We start from the raw sequence: 23704 nt of genomic DNA, 5'->3' as shown, positions 1-23704 counted from the left end.
TTATAGGATTCCATGGGCCCAATTCACATGGATTAGGAAACCCTATCGAGAACGGGTGACGGGGGAAGGGAAATTTGTCCACAACTTCCCTCTGGCCGCACTTTGCCCCTCTACAGTGATATAATCGAATTTATACTAACAACTGCAATGTACAATACTGTGTATGTTTCTTCAGAATTATGAACTTTTACATAAGTCAGTGTCTTTTGGTTTTCTTTTTTTTTTATCTTATCTACAAAAAAAAAGAAGAAAAACATTTAAAATATCCTTGACTGGAACTAATACCCGTGTGAATAACACATCAGACAGGGTATAAGTTAAACACGATTAACTTGTCATTCTTCTTTATAAAAACGTGTTCGTTTTGTGTTCAATTCTTAGTAACCTATGAGTTCATTGATGTTATACTGTGGATGCTTGAGAGGTAAATCGTAACCATTATTTAGTCCTCTACAGTTCGGTAACAAAAAAAACGAAAGACAATGACAAGGTAAGTTTAGTTTTGTTTGATTTTCACACTTGTAAACAATCTGTTGTAAGAGTTTCCCATGCATGGTATTATGGTATTATTTGGTAGTTACATTGTAACACCATGCAGCCGGCTGCTACTAACATAATTCCTGGTACAGGGGTATCAAAAGAGTTTGTAATACATTGACCCTATATGAAGTTAAAATTCGTCTATCATAGCAAAATTGTGTAATAATTGGTCCTGTTTTTTATCTATAAAGGCGAGCGCAGATTGGTGTAGGGACGGGAGAAGGGGGAGGGGAGGTGGAGGGGATGGTAGGCGGAAGGAGAAAGATGGAGAGAGTAAAGGTCTACCGTTGCATAAATTGTTGGACTACGCCTGTCATATACCCCAATGAAGTTTATAGCATGGTCCATTTATATAACAGTTGATCAAACCTTCGACTATAACGAGGATTATTGTTATGCCCCAACGCCCTTTCCGGTTTTCTTTCTATCGCTGTTTCATTGTTCTTTCAAGATTTGACCACGGTGGGTGTGCCGCCTTCTTCTTTTTACATCTGTTCCTTGTGGCAAGCAGGATCCACTCGTCGGTGACGTCATCAAGTAACCCACCGGAAGGTCTCACTATCCTTGGTACTGGCTATAACATCCTTTTTGGTGGGTATTAGAAAGTGTTAAGTTTAAATGTATTTCAGTTGCATTACTATGCCGAATATATGACCCGATCCCAATTTTCAGAATCTTAGCTAACTGAATATGGAATGCAACATTCCTGTACGAAATCCACTTTAGAGTACTATTTCGCTTCGTTAACTGAACAAGACAAATGCCTTGGAGATGCAGTTCCCGGGGTGGGGTGGGGCGTACAGACATACCGATATACCGGATTGGGACCGGTTTACCGTCACCACCCCCGCCCCTCCCTCCCCCGCCCGCCCCACCCCCATGCAACTCCATAGGCTAAAATTTTAGGGAATATTTACGTATATTTACGAATATTAAGTGCAATTGCGGTATGAAAGGTATACAGTAGTCTATATGCTTAGTAGCTGGCAATTTTAAGCACATAAAATAACTGCGGTCAACTGCTATTTTATGGTCAAGGTTCTTTGCATAGAAGAAAGATCCGGGCACGTAACAATACAGAGTTTAGTAAGATCGTATCTATCAGGTAATAACAAACGAGCAGATGGTGTTTGAGATAACAGTATAGAGTACAACCTCTCCAATTGAACAACAAAAATTACTTGTTGAATACCATAGAAGAGTCATCGACTCGTGAGAAACTGGAATCAGCTTGCTATGTTTACTGTGAGAAATATATCGATTCTGTTGGGTACTAAAATAAAATAACCGTATGGGTCATTACGTGTAGCACTATTCAATTTCCATAAGTTTACTTATGATTTTTTTCTTCTTCTGAAAACTATAATATGAAAAGTGTCTGGGTGACAAAATATTGCCCCCCAAAAAAATGTAATAATTATAACAAATTCAAATGACAGCTCCCCAGACATCAAGTTTAAACTAGGATATCTGCCAAAGAGAAGAGCGTTTTTATTTTATTATTTAGGTGTTTCGGGGAGTTTTTTCACAATCCTCACTATCATATAAGCCAAAATGACGATGCAATTGTGTCTGTTTCTCCTTTAAAGTTAAACCGAGAATTACAGCTTTGAAAATTTTCTTTCACAATGAGCACACCGCGTTTAATATCAAACCATAAACCGCTATATTTGGTTCTTTTACGTTATTTACTAACAATGGCATGTTTGTCGTTATATATATGCAAAAATACTGAACACAAACTCATGCATCTGATAAAATATTCTCGTTGGGTTGGACATGAAGAAACAAAGTTACCATCAAAACAATGTGCCTTCAAGTTGTTGAAAGTTTGAAAGCTATAATCACCCACTTTTCCACACTCCGCGTGGAAGCAAAGATCCTTATGTAAAATGTTCTTGTCTGAAAAAAAGATATAGGCCTATATACGGATGATATGCAGTCCTTTGTTCATGGAAATGAATAGATACCCATTACTGAGATAACCCGTGCTAAGATGTTATTATAACCCCCACATAGTGAATGTGGAGCACTGGCGTCCGCAAAGAGGTGGGGTGGGGGTTGGGGGTTGGGTGGGTGCGTGAGCGGAGCCCCTCCTATCGTTAGTCAGGCAGTTTTTGCATTCAGCTGTAGGGGAAGAATTGGAGCACTACTATCATTGTATCCCCTTTTCTCCTTTTCTCCACCTCACACAAAGTATACTTATTAGCATAACCTAGGACTTAGATCTATACTAACACAGGACTAATTTATTTATTCGGAAATATGCCTCAAAGTACACCATTTAATGTCTAATAATTTTATGACTCCACATACACGGGAGTTGGCCTCAATGACCCCAGGGCAGCGCCCCTCCTAAATAAAATTAAAATTTGGTTTTATCCCCCTTTCCCCTCCACTTCCCCCATGGATGTGTTGAGAAGCACCTGAATCGTTTAACAATATAGATCAGGGTTGTCCAACCTACGGCCCGCCGGCCACAGTCCGGCCCGCCGCAGGGTTGCGTCCGGCCCGCCAGAGATGCTCTACGGTGCGAAATTTTAGTGAGCAGATGTATTGATAACAATTTGAAGCTATAAAATCAATCATTCGAACCTTCTAGGTCCAAAAAAACTGCATACATGTCAGTTTGTGTGACACTCTCAGCGGAGGGGGGGGGGGGGGCGGCTGGACTTCATTCATCTATTTTATCAGGAAGGAAAATAAATCAGTGCGCTCCGCGCGCAGTGCTCACATTTTGTTGCCTTGGGCTTTGGGCAAAAAATCGAGCGTAGGTTTCATGCGGCCCCTCCTTCATCATAATCATTCCATGTGGCCCTCCTCTGCAAAAGGTTGGACAACCCTGCTATAGATGATCTCGTGCAAGCTAAGCATTATAAGCAAACAAAGACCATTTGTGAAACTGATTAAAAAGTTTGCAATTTGATGAAAAGATACTGTCTTTGTAAAGAGACCAAACTTCACACATATAAGCAGGTAATATAGGAAAGTTAATTTGAGCTCTTTAAGAAAAACTCACAACCCGTGTCAAACTTTTACTACTTAAGCAGGGTGTTATTCCTTTGTTTATGTATTTCTTTTAAAGAAGTAAGGAATGTATTGCAAAAAGAAAAAGACTAGAAAGGGAATAAATAGAAAAATAAGGGGGAAAAATCTGATAACAAATCAGTTTATGTAATTGAATTGACAAATATAGACAACTCCTTAAGTCAATGCAAACTATAGAAATTTGTAAAAAAAAAACAGGTTGGCCGAGGGGAAGAAATTTATGCTTAGTAACCTACGAATACGGAACGACAAACGAATCCCATTTGCAAATCCTGTTTAAAGGATTTTTGGTTAAAAGTCCCAGTTCAATATAAATGCTATACAAACACGGACTGACAAACGAATTCCATTTGCAAATCCTGTAAAAAAAGGCTTTTAGTTAAAGGTCTCAGGTCAATGTTAATGCCCTTCCCTAATAGATTCTGTAACAGTCTGCGCCTATAGTGCTATTATATATAATGAATCATTGCTATCAAACTATACTTACGATCTTCCCTGCCTATGCCACTTGAGTTCCCTGCTTTTGGCCGAACACAGGGGGAGAATGAATATCTACCCTAGTTCGTAATATGTTTACACTATATTTTTACAATAATTTACGAACTTCAAGTGCATTTGAGTGCATCTATATATATATATATATATATATATATATATATAAATATATATATATATATATATAGAACTATACAAGAAGAAGGGCACGATACGGACACAATATAAGTCTATAGGTACGGCACGTGACCTTACAGACGAAGACATTGAAAAGTCATACCTATATATATTCCGGGTTAACATTAGCGTTTTGCGTTTTCACTGTTCCTGTATATAGGCTACCCTTTCTACGCGAGTATAGGCTGCATATATAGGCTAGGCTTATACCAATCTTGTCAGGTTGAATGAACCGTTCAACCTCACAGTAAGGTGGATTCTCGTTGCCACGGTAGTAACAAACTGATGCAGCCATTGCCTATAGACGAGGACATTCTTTTACATTCCATAAAGAACTGAAAGTACGTTGTCATGCTTTGCATATTCATTACGATTAAACATGCATATTCATAGGCTACACACGTTGAGATTTTGCATAGTAACTATACTTCTCAAGTAAATCATGACATTTGATGACGTATACATGAATCTGACACATATTCCTGATTCGTAATAGTCCAATCGTCGTACTATCGATGGCATTTTATACTCCCCGGGTCGTTGAACTAATACTATAAAGTTTAATCGCTTTTCATCAGACCATGAGTTTCCGACGTGATTTGATTAGAGGGAAACATACGAGACTTGTATTTATATACACTAGATTTATGACTATAACATGTCCTTTGAAGACGGAGTTAAGATAAACGATGGCAAAGGCATGTTGAAAATATTTCTAGGTCAACCCATAAGAGATGAAAAATGCTGACAAAGGCCTATCGTATGAAAATGGCCGGGCCTATACTATATAAGGAAATCATATACAAAATGGAATTAAATTAAATTGGGGGAAGCGTTCTTATTATTCTGTTATAAAGAGGAAGCGAATCGAAGTGTTATCATCGACCTGTGTGATAAAGATGTTTTTGATTGACAATTCTCACAAACAAAAAAGCCTATATAAGGAACATATTAAACTATTGGGGAAGTGGCCTTGCTATGGACGAGTGGATATTTCGGCGGTGGCATTAGAAGCATTCTAAAAACCTATAGCAACTCAGTTGAGGTATTGTGTTTGGTCCTTAATTGGACGAGCAAAGTACTGTGGGTTTTTCATCCAGGAGAAATCCACCGTTTTCCCTTCTGAAATCGTCTTCCCAAATTGTAATACACCTAATATGAGCTGAAACTGTATATTGGATATAGTTACCCGATGTGAAATGAAAGTTACGAGCAATTTGGCGTGCGAAAAAGGCCATGGTACCCCAAACCCATTAAGTCGGGGAAAAATTCTTTGCAATCTTGACCCAGTTCGTTGACCTACCGTATCAAGTTGAAATGTCGTTAAACATTATTATATTATATTAATCGTTTTACCTTTTTTAACGTAAAGCATACAAACTACACAGGAAATGATTTTTCTTGATAATCATTTTACATTTCACTTCAACTTCTTATTAACAGACACTGAATATTTAAAGGATTGGTTCAGGTGTCTGACATGTCTATCTTGTATGAAAGAGCTCAAAAAGGCAAACAGAACAGCGAAGAAACTACCATGATAGCATGCTCTGTTTAGGAGTTATCACGCTTTGAAGATATAAAAATTTCTTTGAAAATGACTGGTGTAGAAAGACTAACTGTGAGGGTGTGATATCACATCCTCACTTTCTCAACATATATTTCAATAAAAATTAATTACATTTTTTTCACAAATCTAAAAAAATCAAATCAAAAATTCTTCACATGTTAAATCTCTGATACTTCCCTTGACAAATATGAGACCCACATGACATATCTTTTGGTTGTAAGTCATAAGATCTCACAAAACATTTAATAAAATAACAAAGACTTTTCAGAAATGTGAGGATGTGACATCACAGCTAGTCTGATTTCAGCAGTTTCTACACAATCAGATAGAACTTTAAACTTGAATATCTCCATAACGGAATAAGATATTTGAACAGTTTCTTCATCATTGTGTTTCTTTGATTGTCTTCTTTCATATAAGATAAACTTGTTTGACACCTGAACTAATCCTTTAACGGAGCTGTTATAGTACGTCAATTACTTTAGTATTATATGTGAAAAGAAACTCAAGTTATAATATTACACTGATGGCTCAACTAATATCCAATATATCGAAACGACAGACAAAGTATCGACTTATAACGATTTTTGCATTTGTCAATCAAGTTATTAACAACTTCAAAAATTGTCCGATGATTAGATATTTTCCATAACTTCATTGTACCGCTATGTGTTGGTGATAGTTTTAGTATTAGGCTGTACATTTAAATTGATTTATCATATACATTACATATGTTGGTCACTTAATCTGATCGAAAACGGATAATACAACTATCAACTTGAACCAAGAGAAAACAACATTTCCGCCTTCTATTTCGATCAATGAACTCGAGGTGGGTGTCATGTGAGATTCTGGACAAAGGACATTGAAGTTTAAAAGGATTGGTTCAGGTGTCTGACATGTCTATTTTGTATGAAAGAGCACAAAAAGACAAAAAAGAACAGTGAAGAAACTACCATGCTAGCATGCTCTGTTAAGGAGATATGACACTTTGAAGATATCAAAATTTCTTTGAAAACGACTGGTGTAGAAAGACTTACTGTGAGGGTGTGATGTCACATCCTCACTTCCTTAACATTTGTGAATCTATTTCTTTAAAAATTATTTACAATTTTTTAACACATTTGAAAATAATACAATCAAAAATTCTTCAGATGTTTAATCTCAAATACTTCCTTCGACAAATATGAGATCTCCTGACAAATCTTTTGGTTGAAAGTCATGAAATCTCACAAAATATTTTGAGAAAACTGAAACAAAGACTTTTCAGGAATGTGAGGATGTGACATCACAGCTAGTCAGATTTCAGCAGTATCTACACAATCTGATAAAACTTGACACTTGAATATCTCTTTAACCGAAAAAGATATTTGAACAGTTTTTTCACCATTGTGTTTCTTTCATTGTCCTCTTTCATATAACATAAACATGTTTACTATGACAACTGAACTAATCCTTTAAATTTCACCTTTGTCAAGAAATTCGCTAAAAATATCTTCTTTATTTTTGTCGACATAAGTTATGACAATGAAATATGTACGAAATAAAGGGGAGGTAGTGTCAAAGTCCTAGATCTACCGTGTCAATAGTACAAAATTTCAATCTACAATTACTTTTATATTTTCTTCATTTTTTTTCCATATTTTTTTTGCAGGAAACCCAGATGTAGAATTCAATAATGATCAGAGGGCCGATGGCTATTCGAGACGAATTTTGGACTTGACCTCTTACGTCACATCAGGGTCAATTTCCAACCAAGTTGAGTATGTAACATTCGAGACTTGCTCAAGTCGATTTCGAGAAACGATTTATGAGAGTACAAAGAAGTACCAGCATAAACTTTTGGAAGATGTAGAGATAATTGGTGAGTTCCAATTTTTTTTTAATCAATACAGAATTTAAATTCAGTCTTGAAAGAAAAACGACATGACTATAATATTACGAAAACCATGTGAGTTTTTTTCTATAGAAAATTATAAATTTCTATACGCAATAATATATAAACGTTTATTTTATTTTATTTTTTCAATTTAAATGGTACAAAAAGGAATTTTGAATAAACTTAAACTACTGTTTATAACATTAAAGATAAATTGTACAAAAATTTAATTATATTAACTTTTCATTTTTCATTTACAGACGAATCGAAAAATGCTTTCGCAAACTTTGAGTTCTCCAAGAACGAAAGTAAGCTAATCTAAATTTCTTAATATTTAATTTATTTATTTTTCAACTTTTTACTAAAATTTCCTTTAACTAAAATTATGGTATCTGATCACATAGCTGATGTCGAGAAGCTGTCAACTAAATCGAAGTGTCTATGTTCGTTCTCGGACAACCAAAATACCCTTGAAATGTCCCTATTGACAACAACTTCATTTACAGTTGAAACACTCATACCGACAAATACATACATCTCGTTAACCAACAGCTTACAGTATTGACAACACCAACTGTGCGTCGACATTTTCGTCGTCGTCGGCAACATCCTCATCTTCATTGTCATCACCATCACATCACCATCACCATAAATCGTCACCATCATCATCACCATAAATCATCATCACCATCACCATCATCATCACCATCACCATCACCATCGCCATCACAATGACCATCACCGTCACCATCACCATCACCATCACCATCGTCATCACCATCACCACCACTGTCACCGTCACCATAACCATCACCATCACCATCATCATCACCATCACCATCGTCATCACTGTCACCGTCACCATAACCATAACCATCACCACCACCATCACCATCACCGTCAGCGTCACCGTCACCGTCACCGTCACCACCACCACCATCACCATCACCGTCACCGTCATCATCACAATCACCATCTCCATCACCACCACCATCATCATCATCATCATCATCATCATCATCACCATCACCATCAACGTCATCACCACCACCATCACCGCCATTACTATATAATCATTATCATTTTTTATAAAGACATATTCTACCACAGTCATGCTTCAAAAATTACCTTTTTTTTTCTTTTCTTCTTTTGTTTTCTAAATTTATTTTAAAGTGCTATAACATACGGTCTCAAATTCTTGAAATGAAATGTCAACAACCTGTTTATTTATTAAAAACAATATAGGAGCAGAACCATACAGTGTTAGATGACTATATCATCTTAAAAGAATATTCCTGTGTTTGACAGGATAATAATAATAATAAAGTCCCGGGAACCGTTCGTTTTCAGCTTGACTTCATATGCGTCGCGGCATAACTTCCCGTTTGTAGAAGTTACTGGTATGTCTACGACAACTTTCAACCATATGCTCAACAATAAAATTATCCCACCTTTTTCCTTTTATTTTGTTCTCCGAGTCTCTGTTGTGCATGCATGAAATACCATGTCCTTCAAACGTAATTAATTTCACTGCTAAGTTACTAACCAAATCATGGAAAGGATTGTCTCTTTCAAAAAAATATGAAAACACAAAGCACAAAATGTATATTCCAAATGCTATTATTAATCCTGTGATATTAATAAAGTTGTCGCAAATTAGTATTGAAATAATCGTTCAAAAAACTGATGTTATCATGGAAGCAAATTTGGCAATCTATCAACTCGGTGATTATCGGTGAATATGCTCACGTATGAAACAATCAAGTACAGGGGCGCAACCGCATGTACTTCTATTTAGTATTCAGCCCCAAAAGAATCAAATGAAGGGGATCACAATTCTCCGCTCCCCCACCCCTCCACCCACCCCCCCCCCCCCCACCGCACACACAAAGACACCGACTGACATAATATTATGGACAAGTCCTGGAGCGCACAGTACATAAATATATTGCATGTATGTTAGTAGAGTACAAACCTATAGTTGAAAACTCTTCAACAGTTTTCAGCCGTTATAGAATGTATAAACAGTTTGCATCTATGCACCTCCATATTAAGAAAAAAATCTTGATATGAAATGCGCATATGGTAAAATGCTACATATTTACTATGTAGAGTTATATTGTCATAACTCTACATAATAAATATGTAGCTTTTACAAGATGGAGGACGCTAATGTATGATTGTGAATATTATGAAAGTATGAGCCTGTCCGTTTCATTTTAATTGTAACCTATCTGTTAATGTAGTACCCCTTCTTAGACCGTGCGGCATCATGTGCTTGCTTCTACCCACCCCCCCCCCACCCCTTCCCCACAAACATACCCGTCGTAGAAACTTGATAAGTCTTGCTTAATTGGAATTGTTCGTGGAGGATACTGGATAATTCGTCAGTGTTGATCATTCAGTTATTACCTGAGTTGTCTTACTATTCTCTTTGCCACATATAGGATACTTACAAATGGAACACAAGATAGACAACGACTGGCACATATTCTACGAATCACAAACTTCATGCAGCGTGGGAAAAGGTCGGTACATGATTGAGGAAGCAAAAAGTCGACCGTTTCCCCTTTCAACTGAATTCGTCACTGATGTTTGTCAGTTACCGTCACATGATTTCTTGTCAGAAAAGTACAAAGCATTTCTGGACAAATGGGGAACTGTAAGTAGGCCTATACAAAAAGAACATAATAACAACTTGTTTTGACCCCTTTTTTTGATGATTAAACACAGCGGGCTACTCGTCATTTGCAGTCTTTTATAAAAAAAAATATATAAAAAACAATTAAAGACCAAAGGGAAATTGGGTGTCATGATTTGACATTTCCTCTTAAAATCAGATCTCACGTACTAATTCGAATATCTGAGATTTTTACACCTAGCAACTGTGACAGGGATAAATCGAAAACTCTGTATCATTCTAGTCATTCTAATGGTTTCAACAAAATGACTTTTTGCTTAAATTACATTTCTTTTATTTTATCCAAAAAACAGGCAAAGTTTTATTACCAACATGGACAAAAAGATGCCCCTCTAATCCCCCCCCCCCCCTCCTTCCATACCTTAACCTATTTTCTCCCGTATGAAAGAAAATCTCCAAAGTGATGTCACGAGCTTTGTCTGACCTAAGCGAGACATGTCTTAAAATCTGTCGATTTCTTTGTTTGACGTACAGCATATTGTAGTTGAGGTGGAGCTTGGTTACAAGGAGAGACAAGTACTCTATACAACCAAGGAAGAATTACTCCAATCTATTCTAGCTGATGTAAGTATAAATAGCCCATATTTTATGATCCTTCGAAAAGTAAGGCACAATTTTTTTTCCGTACATGACCTCAACAAATTCTTGGTTAACTTCATGCAACTTAAGGAGATATTAACACCTGTATACATTAACTTTCTGTCATTATTTTGTTTTACATTATGGCGTTTTTTTCCAACATGTTTAACTCACCTCCCCCCCCCCCCTCCCCTACTCATGTCATCCAGATCATATCCCACCTGTGCGTACGTGTATATGTTAATATTTTCTAATGATCGAAGTTATATCTATCTGTTACCATTTTAAGTTACTGTGTCAAAACAGGTTTTTTTTCAATTTCAACTTCCTGGAGTCAAAATAAATCGGTAATTCTTTGGTTTCATAATTTTCTACAATAAATTTAACTTTAACTTTTTTCTTATCAGAAAAGCCTTGACAATATTCGAAATGAGCTGCTCGAAGTCAAACAGAGAAATTCTCCAGGCGAGAGATCATCAGTGGTTATAGATATTGACAGACTCATGGAATCTCCCTTTAAGAAGAATCACTTTACAAACAACTTCGAGAATGTTGTGATAAGTCAAAACGACTTGAAAGAGGCCATATCTATCAAGGTAATGAGTATTGCCACTGTGTTGGATGGCACCTTTTGGCAGCTTGGGAACGCCTACTTACAAAATGGTTACTGCACACCAAGCCACTTGGAAGACGTGGGCGTTAACATCGCAAAGGCAATGACGTCATATGCCTTAGAAAGCGACGCACGAATTTCGAAAAGTAGGTATACTGCGTATTGTGCGCAATGAATGTGTAACAAAATCAACGCTTGCATTGAAGGTGAAGGTTCATTATACCAGTCGTTTCATTAAGTACAACTTTGATGTGTTTTTGAAAGTGAGGACTTTGACTCGTGCTATGGACATGTCTGCGTGAAGAGTATACATGCGTAAATACGTTCCAGATACATAATGAAATCAGAGATGAGGGCGGTATAAAAGGGGATGACTTAAGTACACCCTTCGAAACTACTGCTATATCTGTCAAGGTTGTTGTATTTCAATTACAACCATGTTTTGGGAAAGCACCATTTAAATATCTGAGGCTCATCAGTTAAAGTGGCTGTACTACTGAATCTGAATCACAGTGACCTTTGAACCAGTTCCTCGAATGCAACACAAAACTCGGAGAGTAAACATGAAACGTTTATTGATTCAATGATACGTTCACAAATGCATAACGAATTTCTCAAAGGGCAATGATGTTGAATGTCATCCAAAACTTGAATGCTCTGATGTTTTTATAGGAATTTCAAAAAACATGTTTTGGGGTGACTTATAAGAATTTAGACAAAAACCGGTTAAACATTAACATTTAGGAGGAGGAGGAGGAGGAGCTGACGTCATCAATTATGTAGCTTGCACTTTTCATGAAAGGAGTATTCAAAGGATTTTGCATATTGTAAATCTGACTATCCTGAAACCCGTAATAGTTAGTTTAGTTTATAGTTTAGTGTAGTTTACTTTAGAGACCCAAGGATCAGGAAGCCTTGCAGTAGCTTATTGAAGATCCTATCCGTGTTAGATCGTGGTTGACCACCGGCTTATATCAAGCCTTCGATTTTCGATAAGTGTTCAGAGGATAACGAGGCAGGGGTGTGAATTCGCTCCCCTTCCTGCACCCGGGACCGACAGTAAACGTCCCCATCCGACAGACGAGATTGTATGCCCCATCATCTGACCACTTTCTCAAATACTGAGGTAGGCAAAGGCACCCCCATTCGACATCACTGCAGTGCAGCCATGACGAACAAAGTTGTTTCGAAACCAAGTGAAGAACAGAAAACAAACCGCTTCTCTCAAGTTCCCAAACCAGAAATACCAAATCCACGGAAGACTCAGCAAATCACCACTGCACTGCAGCGATTTTTGAATAGGTCAATAGAATCTGGTTCCTGGTGGAATTTTGATCCTGGAACCTATAGACTTTTGAGGCGGACACTTTAACCGCTAAACCAAGCCTTTGCCTAGTTGTAGGAACGTTGACTATCAATCACGTTTTGTTTCTCAGACTGTGACATAAACAAGACCACTAAATTCTCTCTAAACTCAGCCTTAAAAATGGTACCATTTGTGTCTTTCAACTATAATGCAGGGGTTAGTAATTGTTGACTCATTTAGAGAAAAACTCTCACATCATGTGATATTCCTGGTGAATGTATGTATAAACTTCCATCGAAGTCTTTGCCTTTAGCTAAACCATATACAAGTATACAGAACATACGATATGGAACAGACGGCTGTTCAAATTTACAAAAGTTGTGTTAGTGAAAGGTACGAGGTATAGTTCCGTGAACAGGCTTATACAATATATTGTATCGAAAAATACCACACTCCAAACAACAGACAAAAACAATTTACACCCTATTTTTATCTGCCTGTACTTTTGTTAGCTTAACCGCTCTTATTATTTACGTTTGCACACATTGGATATATGCTATAGACCATGTACGGTCTCTCAATGGCACCATTCAGTTGAATTCTTTCATATCATTCTTTCTTTTCGGAATGAACCTAGTCATTCTTTTATTCTATTAATAGTATAGCCACATTTGCAGTTTGATTTCGTGTGACGCATAATTCACAAGTTCACATGGTAAGACAAGAATTTTTGGTGTATGTCACATCGGGTGGCCATCATTATACTGACCAAAAATTGCTAGAAATGCTTTTAAAGTTTCATGACAAGTTTACAAATAGATTCAATACATATGCAACATATCTTTGAAATATGTATACATATGGAATTCATAGTTTTGATCAAGCCTTTTAATTGTGTCAACAAAGTTTCCTTGGTGATATAAACAGAACAATTAAGGCGGTCATTTCTCAGTTTTGATACCATCGAAGCGATACTTCTGTCGTCGGCTTATAGTCCCCTAAATAATTTAATCTCATTTTGGATCCATGAAAGCTGTTATAAGTTGGTGGTAGTACGTACACTCTCTCTGCGACCTCCAAGATACCGCCTCACCAATATTTATCGTCTCATTCCAAGGCCATAACCGTTCAGATTTTGAGTTCGAAGAATTCTAAATTTACTATATGTACTCCCATAGGCGTATGAGCCCAATTTGATTTTTTTGTTTTTTTTGGGGGGGGGGGGGGGCTGTAACGACTTGCCCGAAAATTGTAACCAAAATATTTCGCTCGCTCCGCGCGCATTCAACATGTTAATGTGCATATCATATAGGCATGCATCAGTTATTACAGCGCATGCCAGTAACATACAATCATTTGCCGTGTAATTACCCTTCCATATTATTGTTATTATTGGGCAAGTCGTTACAATAATAATGATAATAATAATATCAGTTTAACCATTGAAAAACACATTGCAAATTATTTTTCTTTCAGTAGGTGCTCGAAAAATTCTCATCATATTGCCCGAATTTTCACCCAAAAAATGGATGGGGGCTACAGCCCCCCCCCCCCCAGCCCCTGCCTCCTAAGCTTATGTGTACTCCCCAACCCATACATGTTCCAACTCTGACTGGGGTATCTTTCTGTTTCAGATACTAGGAATTTCCAAAAAACGACTAAAGTCACCTTTTTTCCCTCCCGTCTTTTAGACCATCATTAGTTCCTTACAACTTATTCAACATCCAATCATAAACAAGAACGAAGATCACTGAAGGCGTGCGTAACTGTAGTAGATTCACTTATATGCAACCATTTTGTCAACAAACGTTAATATTTAAGGATTGACTCAACTCTGTCTGTGGTTATAGGCAACCATGCATCTGAGCAGGATCGTAGCAGCCTAAAGACTGACCACGATCCATGTTATTTCTTACCTTTGCAATACCCGACTACAGTGCTCCTTCTGCTCGGCCACCCAGCCACCCCCCCCCCCCCCCAAGCACCCACACCCCACCCCACCACCCTCCTTCTCTCTATCTCTCTCTCTCTATTTCCAGTGTCAGAAACAATATTTCATTTAACATATTGAATGTGATCGTTAATCGTTCTCTTTTAAGGTGACACTGTTCAGTTGACGGTATATTGGCCAGCGGGTACCTACACATTACCAATGGTGGAGAACACAACTTGTCCCTCGTCTCAATTTTATTGGAGTATGGGGTGGCGCTATCAAGAAACGGAAAACACTTTCCCAGATAATGATTGGTCGGAACCGTGTCACTTGCAGGGTCCATACAAGTAAGTTAGATACCCCTTACATCAAATAGTCATTGTTGAACGGGGTTCTACTTCCCCATTACACTTCACTACGGAACTACTTGAGATTGTATAATTGAGGATTAGCTTCAGTGTGTGATTTGGATTTGGAGGGAGTAGACGTATTTAACGTATTTAACGAGTTTAGCCTATATCGAGTGTCTGGTAAATTACCAGTTCCACTATATGGTAACATTACCACTTTTAATTGATAAAGTCGATAGTAAAGCAGACATTTTTCTGACTACTTCCAGTTTATATTCATTATATGTTTATAATTACTTTTCATTATGATAGTAAATCATTCTTATAAAGTACTATATGATTAAAAGATTTAAAATGTAGTGAGCTTTTATTTTTCAAACGAAATTTCTGCACTCAACCCCTCCCCCCCCCCTCCCGCCCCCATCTCTTTACTTTTCCCGCTCACTGTATCCACATCCAAGTCGAGTTCCAGTTGTTATAAAGTTATATTTATGTATGATTACAAGAAAACTAGTACTTCTGACTAAACTTTTTGATTGCATTATTTTCATTCATGATAGCAAGAGGGCAGTAAAACTCAGTTACTGTACCAAAACAGTGGCAGAGGAAGAAGAAAGCGGCTGGAGATTTCCTACGGGTTCTTACTGCATCATGAAATATGGAGAAACGTGTCCCACAGGTTAGTTTGAAAAGTAAGATACAAGGAACGCGATTTGAGACATGAATTGGGTTATGGAGGCGGGGGGGGGGGTGGGAGGGGTGGATGGGAGCGGGTAGGAGATGTGGACGAACTATTTTGTTTCAATACAGACAAGTTTAGGGTACGTCAACAATCCATCATTGTTCTATGGATTATAGTGTCCGATTACAAAACCTTCTTACGCCTCTATGCATGTTCTCCATACTAGACTGGTTTAGTGAGTCGTTTTTGGTACCCGTAACACTAGCGTAGGTGCATGTACCCGTCCTCGCTCTCATGGAGCTGTATACCCGTACTGGTACTCGCGCCATTTTGAGGAAAAAAAAACTACTTTACGTGCTAAGATAAGATTAATTACTTCTTCTCCACAATGTTGAACTTGATCTTGTTACCGCGTTTTTTTTTATAAGGCTACAACAAATTTGATAAATAGAATGTTTTGGGCAGACGGCTTAGAATTGAAACATGTGGAATATATTGGTTCATTTCGCATTTCTTTAATATTATCATTATTTATATATAATAGGTTTCCAAGAGGGTTGGATTTTATGGGATGACGAAAACACCTTAAATTCCAACGACAGGTCTGGTATATTACCAGCGGGAGTGTACGATGAAGATACCCTGATATATTTCTGCTGCCGAAATGACGGATCAACTTTGGTCTCAGCGATATTTCCAACCGATGATCCATTTTATCTCTTCCAATATTCCAGAATGTGTCAAAATGTTCTTGGCATGAACGTACGTATCTTGTTTCATCTACGAACATTTTGATTAACTTTTACAGCTAAATTGTACGGTGGTGGTGAGTATTGTAGGAATAGTTAACAGGAATAGATAATAGTAACAGTATCCTTTTAGCATGAACTAGTTGATAAAATCAAAATCAGCCCAAAAACTATGTCTACGGAAGCCTATATTAACCATCACAGTATTTCATAAAATCCTTAGATAAAGTATCAAAATAGCGCCACTACACATTTTATTTTTGTACCGCGATCGAGAATAGCAAGTATAAACTGGTATAGTTCATACATAAATGACGTCATAGTGACGTAACACTCATGTGTCTTGGTACATAATCAAGGTTTTTTTTTTTCTTCTTCATATAAGTAATTTATTGACTGGGAGTCAAAGCTACAATGATGAAGTTCTGAGTTAAGCTTTTTCAAAATCATTTTTAGAGTACTCGAAATAATCACTCTCTGTTTCAAATCCGTTTTGTTTTTTCTTTTCATTTAAACCCAGTCAAAAACACCGTGAATAGTTTGACTCTAAGTCGCTCCGGAAATGATGTTTGTAGACGTTAACTCCAAATCTGTGCACAACAAAAATAAACATAGCCTTGTGGGACACATTTTATTGTCTGTATTGGACTAAACATTTTATAACTCACCAGCAAACAGCAAACAATGAGGGCACAAATCCGGGTTCCGCCTGGAACTAGGGGGGGGGGGGGGGGGGTCGGGTATCAGTTGGTTTAAACTTTCAATATTTGCCCTTTTTCTTTACCTTTACCTTTCTCTCTCTTTCTCTTTTTAATTAAACAAGCAGATACAAAGTGTGATTCTTATACATAAACACTTGTTTCGTGAATATTTGTGTTTCAAATTCCTCCACTATTTCACCAAGTTTTTTGTCAATTTTTTAGGTTATAGATGAGTTTTTCCAATGGGATGGAGATAATGACATCAGAAGAGGGAAGAATTACGCTGGTGGGATATATCCACGTGACACGGGCGATATCACCGGAAGTGACCATAAGTTACATTACTGCTACTACTACCCTGCAGTGTAAACTTTATATTAACTGTATCGAAAACCGTATAAAACATCAATTCTAAATTAACCTGATTTGACTCTTATACAAGAAATAGTGTTATGTAAAGTAAGTGTATTGTCGTTTTTGCAGCCTGCTGCATAAATATAAAGATATAACGTTCTTTAACTGTGTTGAACATCGGTAACATGAAGTTTAGATATTAAACACTATCTTGAATTATGAAATAATCAAGGGAAAATACAAATCTAATTTTGCTTTTGTTTAAACTCGTTATTGTACTTGAAACCACTCAGTGGAATTGCGCGATAAGATTGTTAACTCGATGACGTCAATGATTTTGAAAGCGACGCACGAACTTCGAAAAGTGAGTATTACACATGCAATGAAAGTGTAATAAAATCAACTTATTTATTTACCCTTCTCCTTTGATTATGTTACACGCAGTTTTGGAGGTTTCTGGGAAAAGTACGTAGTTTGCCTCGTACCATTGACAGATCTACGTAAAGAGCACAGGTGAACCTATAAAAGTTTCAGATACATTGTGAAATCGGTATACCGCCAATGCGATGGTGCATACATTCCCTGTGTTTAGCGTAAGCTGTCAAAAGAATAGAGGGCGGTATTACCGTATATGAAAAGAGTTAGCTATGCTAAAGTTTCCACAAAGCTTCCATATCAGTTTTGGAATATCTTTCTCTGAGATGGTATTCATAAGTTTTGTGACCGTGGGTTTGTGTTTACAAGTTTTCCTGGAAGACAAAAACTGAATATTTCGGTGCCATCAATCGTTCCCTCTGTTTTGCTACAATTGTAATCCCCTAAACAGCTTTGTTTCATTTTGGATGAAGAAAAAGAGTATTTCAAAGTGGCGGTAAAACACAGTGTTGTTCCTATAGTACCGGCTATTTGAAAGAGTGTCACAACCTCTCGTTGAGTTACGTATAACCCACCACAGGTTTGCAGGGATAACCCACACCGCCCCTAAATCCATCATAGCGTATTTTCCTGCCCTAAGCTAATGGGGCACAAGTCCAACCCGACCATAGATGCCTAGTCAGTCGGGTCCAAACATATAATAGATACACCACCTGAACAAAGTTCAATACAAAGGACTTTTAACAAACACTGAAAGCAAAATTATAAGTCATAAGAGATCGAAAGTTCGCCCACAAATCGTAACTAAGATTCAAAGGAACCTTTAGCATAAAATGCCCAGTTTATGCTCTTTGTTCTTGGAACTGAACTTTCAAAATAATAAAAAGAGGACTTTCAACAAAGTAAAATTATTAGTCAGAGAGCGAAAGCTTGCTCGCTAATCGTAATTAACAATTTCCTGGAATCCGGGCTTGACTACCGCTAAAATACAGCCCTCGGTCAAAGCGAATGTATAGCCTGCCTACTGTCGGATTAGCCTAATTATTAATTAACCAACTTGTTAATAACGTTCGTGTCTGAAAACAAGGAAACTCATTAATACCCTTTACCACACAATCTTCGATAAAATTGAAGCAACACACATAAAAATCATCGATTTCACTGTTACTTAACTGCAGCTAGTTTTTTTATTAACTAATACAGCTCTATCCATTAGCATATACAAGTTTGCATTTACCTGCCGCAATGAAACTGTAGGTCTATTTTCCTAGGTACCGATTGAAAGTTACATCCAATACTTAGTTGCCGTTATTCAACATATAACATCAAACATATATAGATGGAGAATGGGCTGTATCTTTCTATCGTGATGTAGTAAAACATCGTCAGATCACACGTGCAGTATTTCCTTCTATCACAAGTGTACAAATATACAGTAGAATTTTGGCTGTTAATACATTTTATGTGTAATGGCTCTGTACATTCCACTACAAAGCATCAAGATACTTAGTTAGAGCCAAGAGTTAGTTGCACCAATGAGATATGAATTTTTAAAATTTACTAATATTTTGTAAATGCAGCTGACAACAGTAGAATGAATGATGTCATCAGGGCACATCAGCTGAAAATGTCTCCTTTTTTTGGGTTATAATTTTTCAATCACTTATTCACGAACACAACGAAATATTTCTACCAAACATAGGCCTAAGTACATATACAGGGGCGGACTGGGTCTTAAAACCGGCCCGGGCATTTTCCACCTAGACCGGGCCATGATTTGTTCGTTGATATGCTACTTACACAGTGATCACCGTCCTGGGGGAGGTGTCTAACGGGAGGGGGTTCCCCCTCCCAATTGAAAGTTTTTTTGAAGTTAAGATGCAAAATGGTGCTATATTTCTCAATTTTGTAGGTTACAATAATCCTTTAACAAGAGCCCAAGGGCACTGTGGTTCCTTGCTTGGGGTATATGACAATACACATACTATTATCAAGCAAGATTGGGCTGAAATAGTCCAAGTAATTGTGGTCCTACATGTTCCCATAAAGTAACCAACACTAAAGCCAATACTTTTGTGATCACAAATTGTGATCGGATTTTTTATCAAAAGGCACTTTTGAGATCTAAATATGGCGTCGAAAATGTAAGAAATATTAGAGACCTACAAGCGTGTCAACAGATATGATAACAATGGTGACCTCAAATGACATGACCTTTAAGTTTCAAAATGTTCCACCACCCCATTCACAACTTGTCCCAAAATATCAACCATGTCACACCTTGGCATTGAGATTTAATTGCATTAAATGTCAAAAAATTAACTTTGAACTTGTATGTAACTTCACACACAAAGGTCACCCGGAGGTCAACCAATTGACATTTTTGATAGGTGAGACCTAAATAGAGCATGACTATAAAAATTCAAACATTTTTTCTTTGCCCATTTTCTCCCCCCATAATACTACTTTTTTAACATTAGCTGACCTTTGGTGACCTTGGATCACATGACCGTTAAGTTTGAAAATATTCCCCTATACCATTTGCAACTTGTCCACAAAAATCAACCTTGTCACACCTTGGCACTGGGAGTTATTGCATTAAATGGGTGAAAATTAACTTTGACCTCAAATAACTTTGCACACGAAGGTCAAATGGGGGTCAACCAATTGACATTTATGATCAGAAGGTACCTTTAACATCTGAAAATAGCATCGAAACTGTAAAAATCCACAAAACACGAAAAGGTCACCAGAGGTCAAATTGAGGTCAAGGGTCACCCAGATGCGGGTCGACAATTGGATTACATTGAAGCAACTCCCAACCCTAACGGACAATTTGTTCTCAAGTTGTCGCAAAAATACTAGTTTTTTATCATTAATTGACCTTTGGTGACCTTGTATCACATGACCGTTAAGTTTGAAAATATTCCCCTATACCATTTGCAACTACTCCAAAAATATCAACCTTGTCACACCTTGGAACTGGGAGTTATTGCATTAAATGTCTGAAAATTAACTTTGACCTCATATAACTTCGCACACGAAGGTCACACAGGGGTCAACCCATTGACATTTATGATCAGAAGGTACCTTTAACATCTGAAAATAGCATCGAAATTGTAAAAAATCCACAAAACACGAAAAGGTCACCAGAGGTCAAATTGAGGTCAAGGGTCACCCAGATGCGGGTTGACAATTGGATTACATTGAAGCAACTCCCAACCCTAACGGACAATTTGTTCTCAAGTTATCGCAAAAATACTAGTTTTTTATCATTAATTGACCTTTGGTGACCTCGGATCACATGACCGTTAAGTTTGAAAATATTCCCCTATACCATTTGCAACTTGTCTCAAAATATCAACTGTGTAACACCTTGGCACTGGGAGTTATTACACTAAATGTCTGAAAATTAACTTTGACCTCATATAACTTAACATACAAAGGTCACCTTGGGTCAACTTATTGACATTTTTGATTGATGAGACCTAAATTAGAGCATCAAACTATAAAAATTCAAACATTTTTTTCTTTGCCCATTTTCTACCCCCAAAATACTACTTTTTTGACATTAATTGACCTTTGGTGACCTCGGATCACACGACCGTTAAGTTTGAAAATATTCCCCTATACCATTTGCAACTTGTCCAAAAATATCAAACCATATCACACCTTGGAACTGGGAGTTGTTGCATTAAATGTCTGAAAATTAACTTTGACCTCGTATAACTTAGCACACGAAGGTCACACAGGTGTCAACCAATTGACATTTTTGATCGGAAGGTACCTTTGATATCCAAATCTAGCATCAAAACCAAACATTTTCTTTTTTGCTCGTTTCCTCCCAAAATAAGCACATTTTTTCTAATGTGACCTTTGACCTTTTGACCTTGGTTTCAGATGTAGTTTAATCTCCTGATTCCAAAAAACAAAACGAAATGTCTGTACAACCATCCTAACTCCGACCGAAAAACTTTGACCCCATATAACTTCGCACACGAAGGTCACACGGGGTCAACCTATTGACATTTATGATCAGAAGGTACCTTTGACATCTGAAAATAGCATCGAAACTGTAAAAATCCCAAAAACACGAAAAGGTCACCAGAGGTCAAATTGAGGTCAAGGGTCACCCAGATGCGGGTCGACAATTGGATTACATTGAGGCAACTCCCAACCCTAACAGACATTTCGTTCTCAAGTTATCGCAAAAATACTAGTTTTTTATCATTAATTGACCTTTGGTGACCTTGGATCACATGACCGTTAACTTTGAAAATGTTCCCCTAACCAGTTCACAACTTGTCCCAAAATATCAACCTTGTAGCACATTGGCACTGGGAGTTATTGCAGTTTTAATATTTTCGGTTTTTGGACCATAACTGACCTTTGGTGACCTTTGTGGGCACCAAAAACAATAGGGCACACCTTCTCCATATGGCGGATCTATAGTTCAAGTGTGGCCTCAATCCAACATTCCCTTATTGAGATAGAGCGTACCCAAGCAAGTGTCACAGACGCACACACACACACACACCCACACACACATACACACACACACACACGCCAACCTGACTGCATAGGTTCCTTTTGCTAAAGCAAGGAACCAAAAATGACCCAAAAATAATTTTCCAGAAGCAACACTTGATTTAACTGAGGAAAGATAAATATGTAAACAAGTTTAGACAAAAATATATGTTTTAGACTGGATATATATTTAGTTTTTCAAGCATTTTGTGACAACATGCTGAAAAAAAAACCTTAATAAAATCCATTAGCACGGACGGGTTGCTAATAGCACGTTATTTTGGTACGAACTAACAGACTTATACTAACATGGTGATTTCATGAGCTGATTCCCACAGTTAAAAATATATTTCTACGCAGCCCGTCTGTATTCTATTAACTACTGTGAAAATGGGCTGTAATTACCATGCTCCCCAGCCCACCGGCCCACCGGGCATTGCCCAAATGCCCGTGTGGCCAGTCCGCCACTGTACATATAGAACTTTGACAGCAATGCAAACATTACAAGTGTCTCCTGTCTCAAGGATAAATCAACAAGAAGATAGCCTATAAGTAAAGCTTCTAAAGATCATAACTTGCCCCTCGGCTAATTCGAGGTCCAAATTACTAGATCGTCTCTAGAAAGGTGTGGAGGAAGAGGAGGGGGTGGGTCCAAGTGTAGGAATCCTAGTGGAAACAGTGCTTGGGAGTGAAACCAATACGTGGTGGGCAGGGAATCAGCGGAATGGTCTCTAGAATAGAAAGGGCGTCACTGGGGCAGGGTAGTGCCAGGTCCGATGCACCCCCTCCCACCCCCCCCCCTCCTGGTTGAACTTGATTTTGTTTTTGGCCTTCCTTCTTTTTGTCGTAATCTTCATCTATATATACAGTGCGCATTATCACGTTTTCGGTTTCTATCAATTTGACCAACACCCCTTGAATGATCTGCAGGGAGATGAGCTTGGACATGGTCACTTCGCTTCGTTTTCAGATAACTTTTCATGATATCAAAGAAAGAAATCAGTGAATACTTACTAGTAATATACGGGTAGTAATTCCGAGCAAGATAAAGTTGTACTTAAGAAAATCTATTCTCACACGATTTGAAGATTCATGTATCATCCATGGTGATAATTCAACTGAAAC

The 23704-nt window shown here is 37.6% G+C and overlaps 2 protein-coding genes across 2 annotated transcripts in view; both read left to right on the top strand.

Annotated features, from left to right (window-relative positions):
• LOC139975285 (methylcrotonoyl-CoA carboxylase subunit alpha, mitochondrial-like) overlaps nucleotides 1-23704 on the top strand; it is a 344390-nt gene that overhangs the window by 185015 nt on the left and 135671 nt on the right. The window lies entirely within an intron of this gene.
• Nucleotides 296-22663, top strand: LOC139974933 (uncharacterized). Its single transcript, XM_071982486.1, has 11 exons — nucleotides 296-490; nucleotides 992-1131; nucleotides 7485-7694; nucleotides 7970-8017; nucleotides 10157-10371; nucleotides 10885-10974; nucleotides 11397-11748; nucleotides 15008-15188; nucleotides 15752-15870; nucleotides 16418-16635; nucleotides 17546-22663. Exons 1-11 carry the CDS (start codon nucleotides 483-485, stop codon nucleotides 17690-17692), a joined length of 1728 nt encoding a protein of 575 aa, XP_071838587.1. The 5' UTR covers nucleotides 296-482; the 3' UTR covers nucleotides 17693-22663.

The sequence above is a fragment of the Apostichopus japonicus genome, chromosome 10, assembly GCF_037975245.1.
Source record: "Apostichopus japonicus isolate 1M-3 chromosome 10, ASM3797524v1, whole genome shotgun sequence".
Taxonomy (NCBI): domain Eukaryota; kingdom Metazoa; phylum Echinodermata; class Holothuroidea; order Aspidochirotida; family Stichopodidae; genus Apostichopus; species Apostichopus japonicus.
The sequence above is the reverse complement of the archived record's forward strand: the minus strand, read 5'-3'. Positions and strand labels throughout refer to the sequence as shown.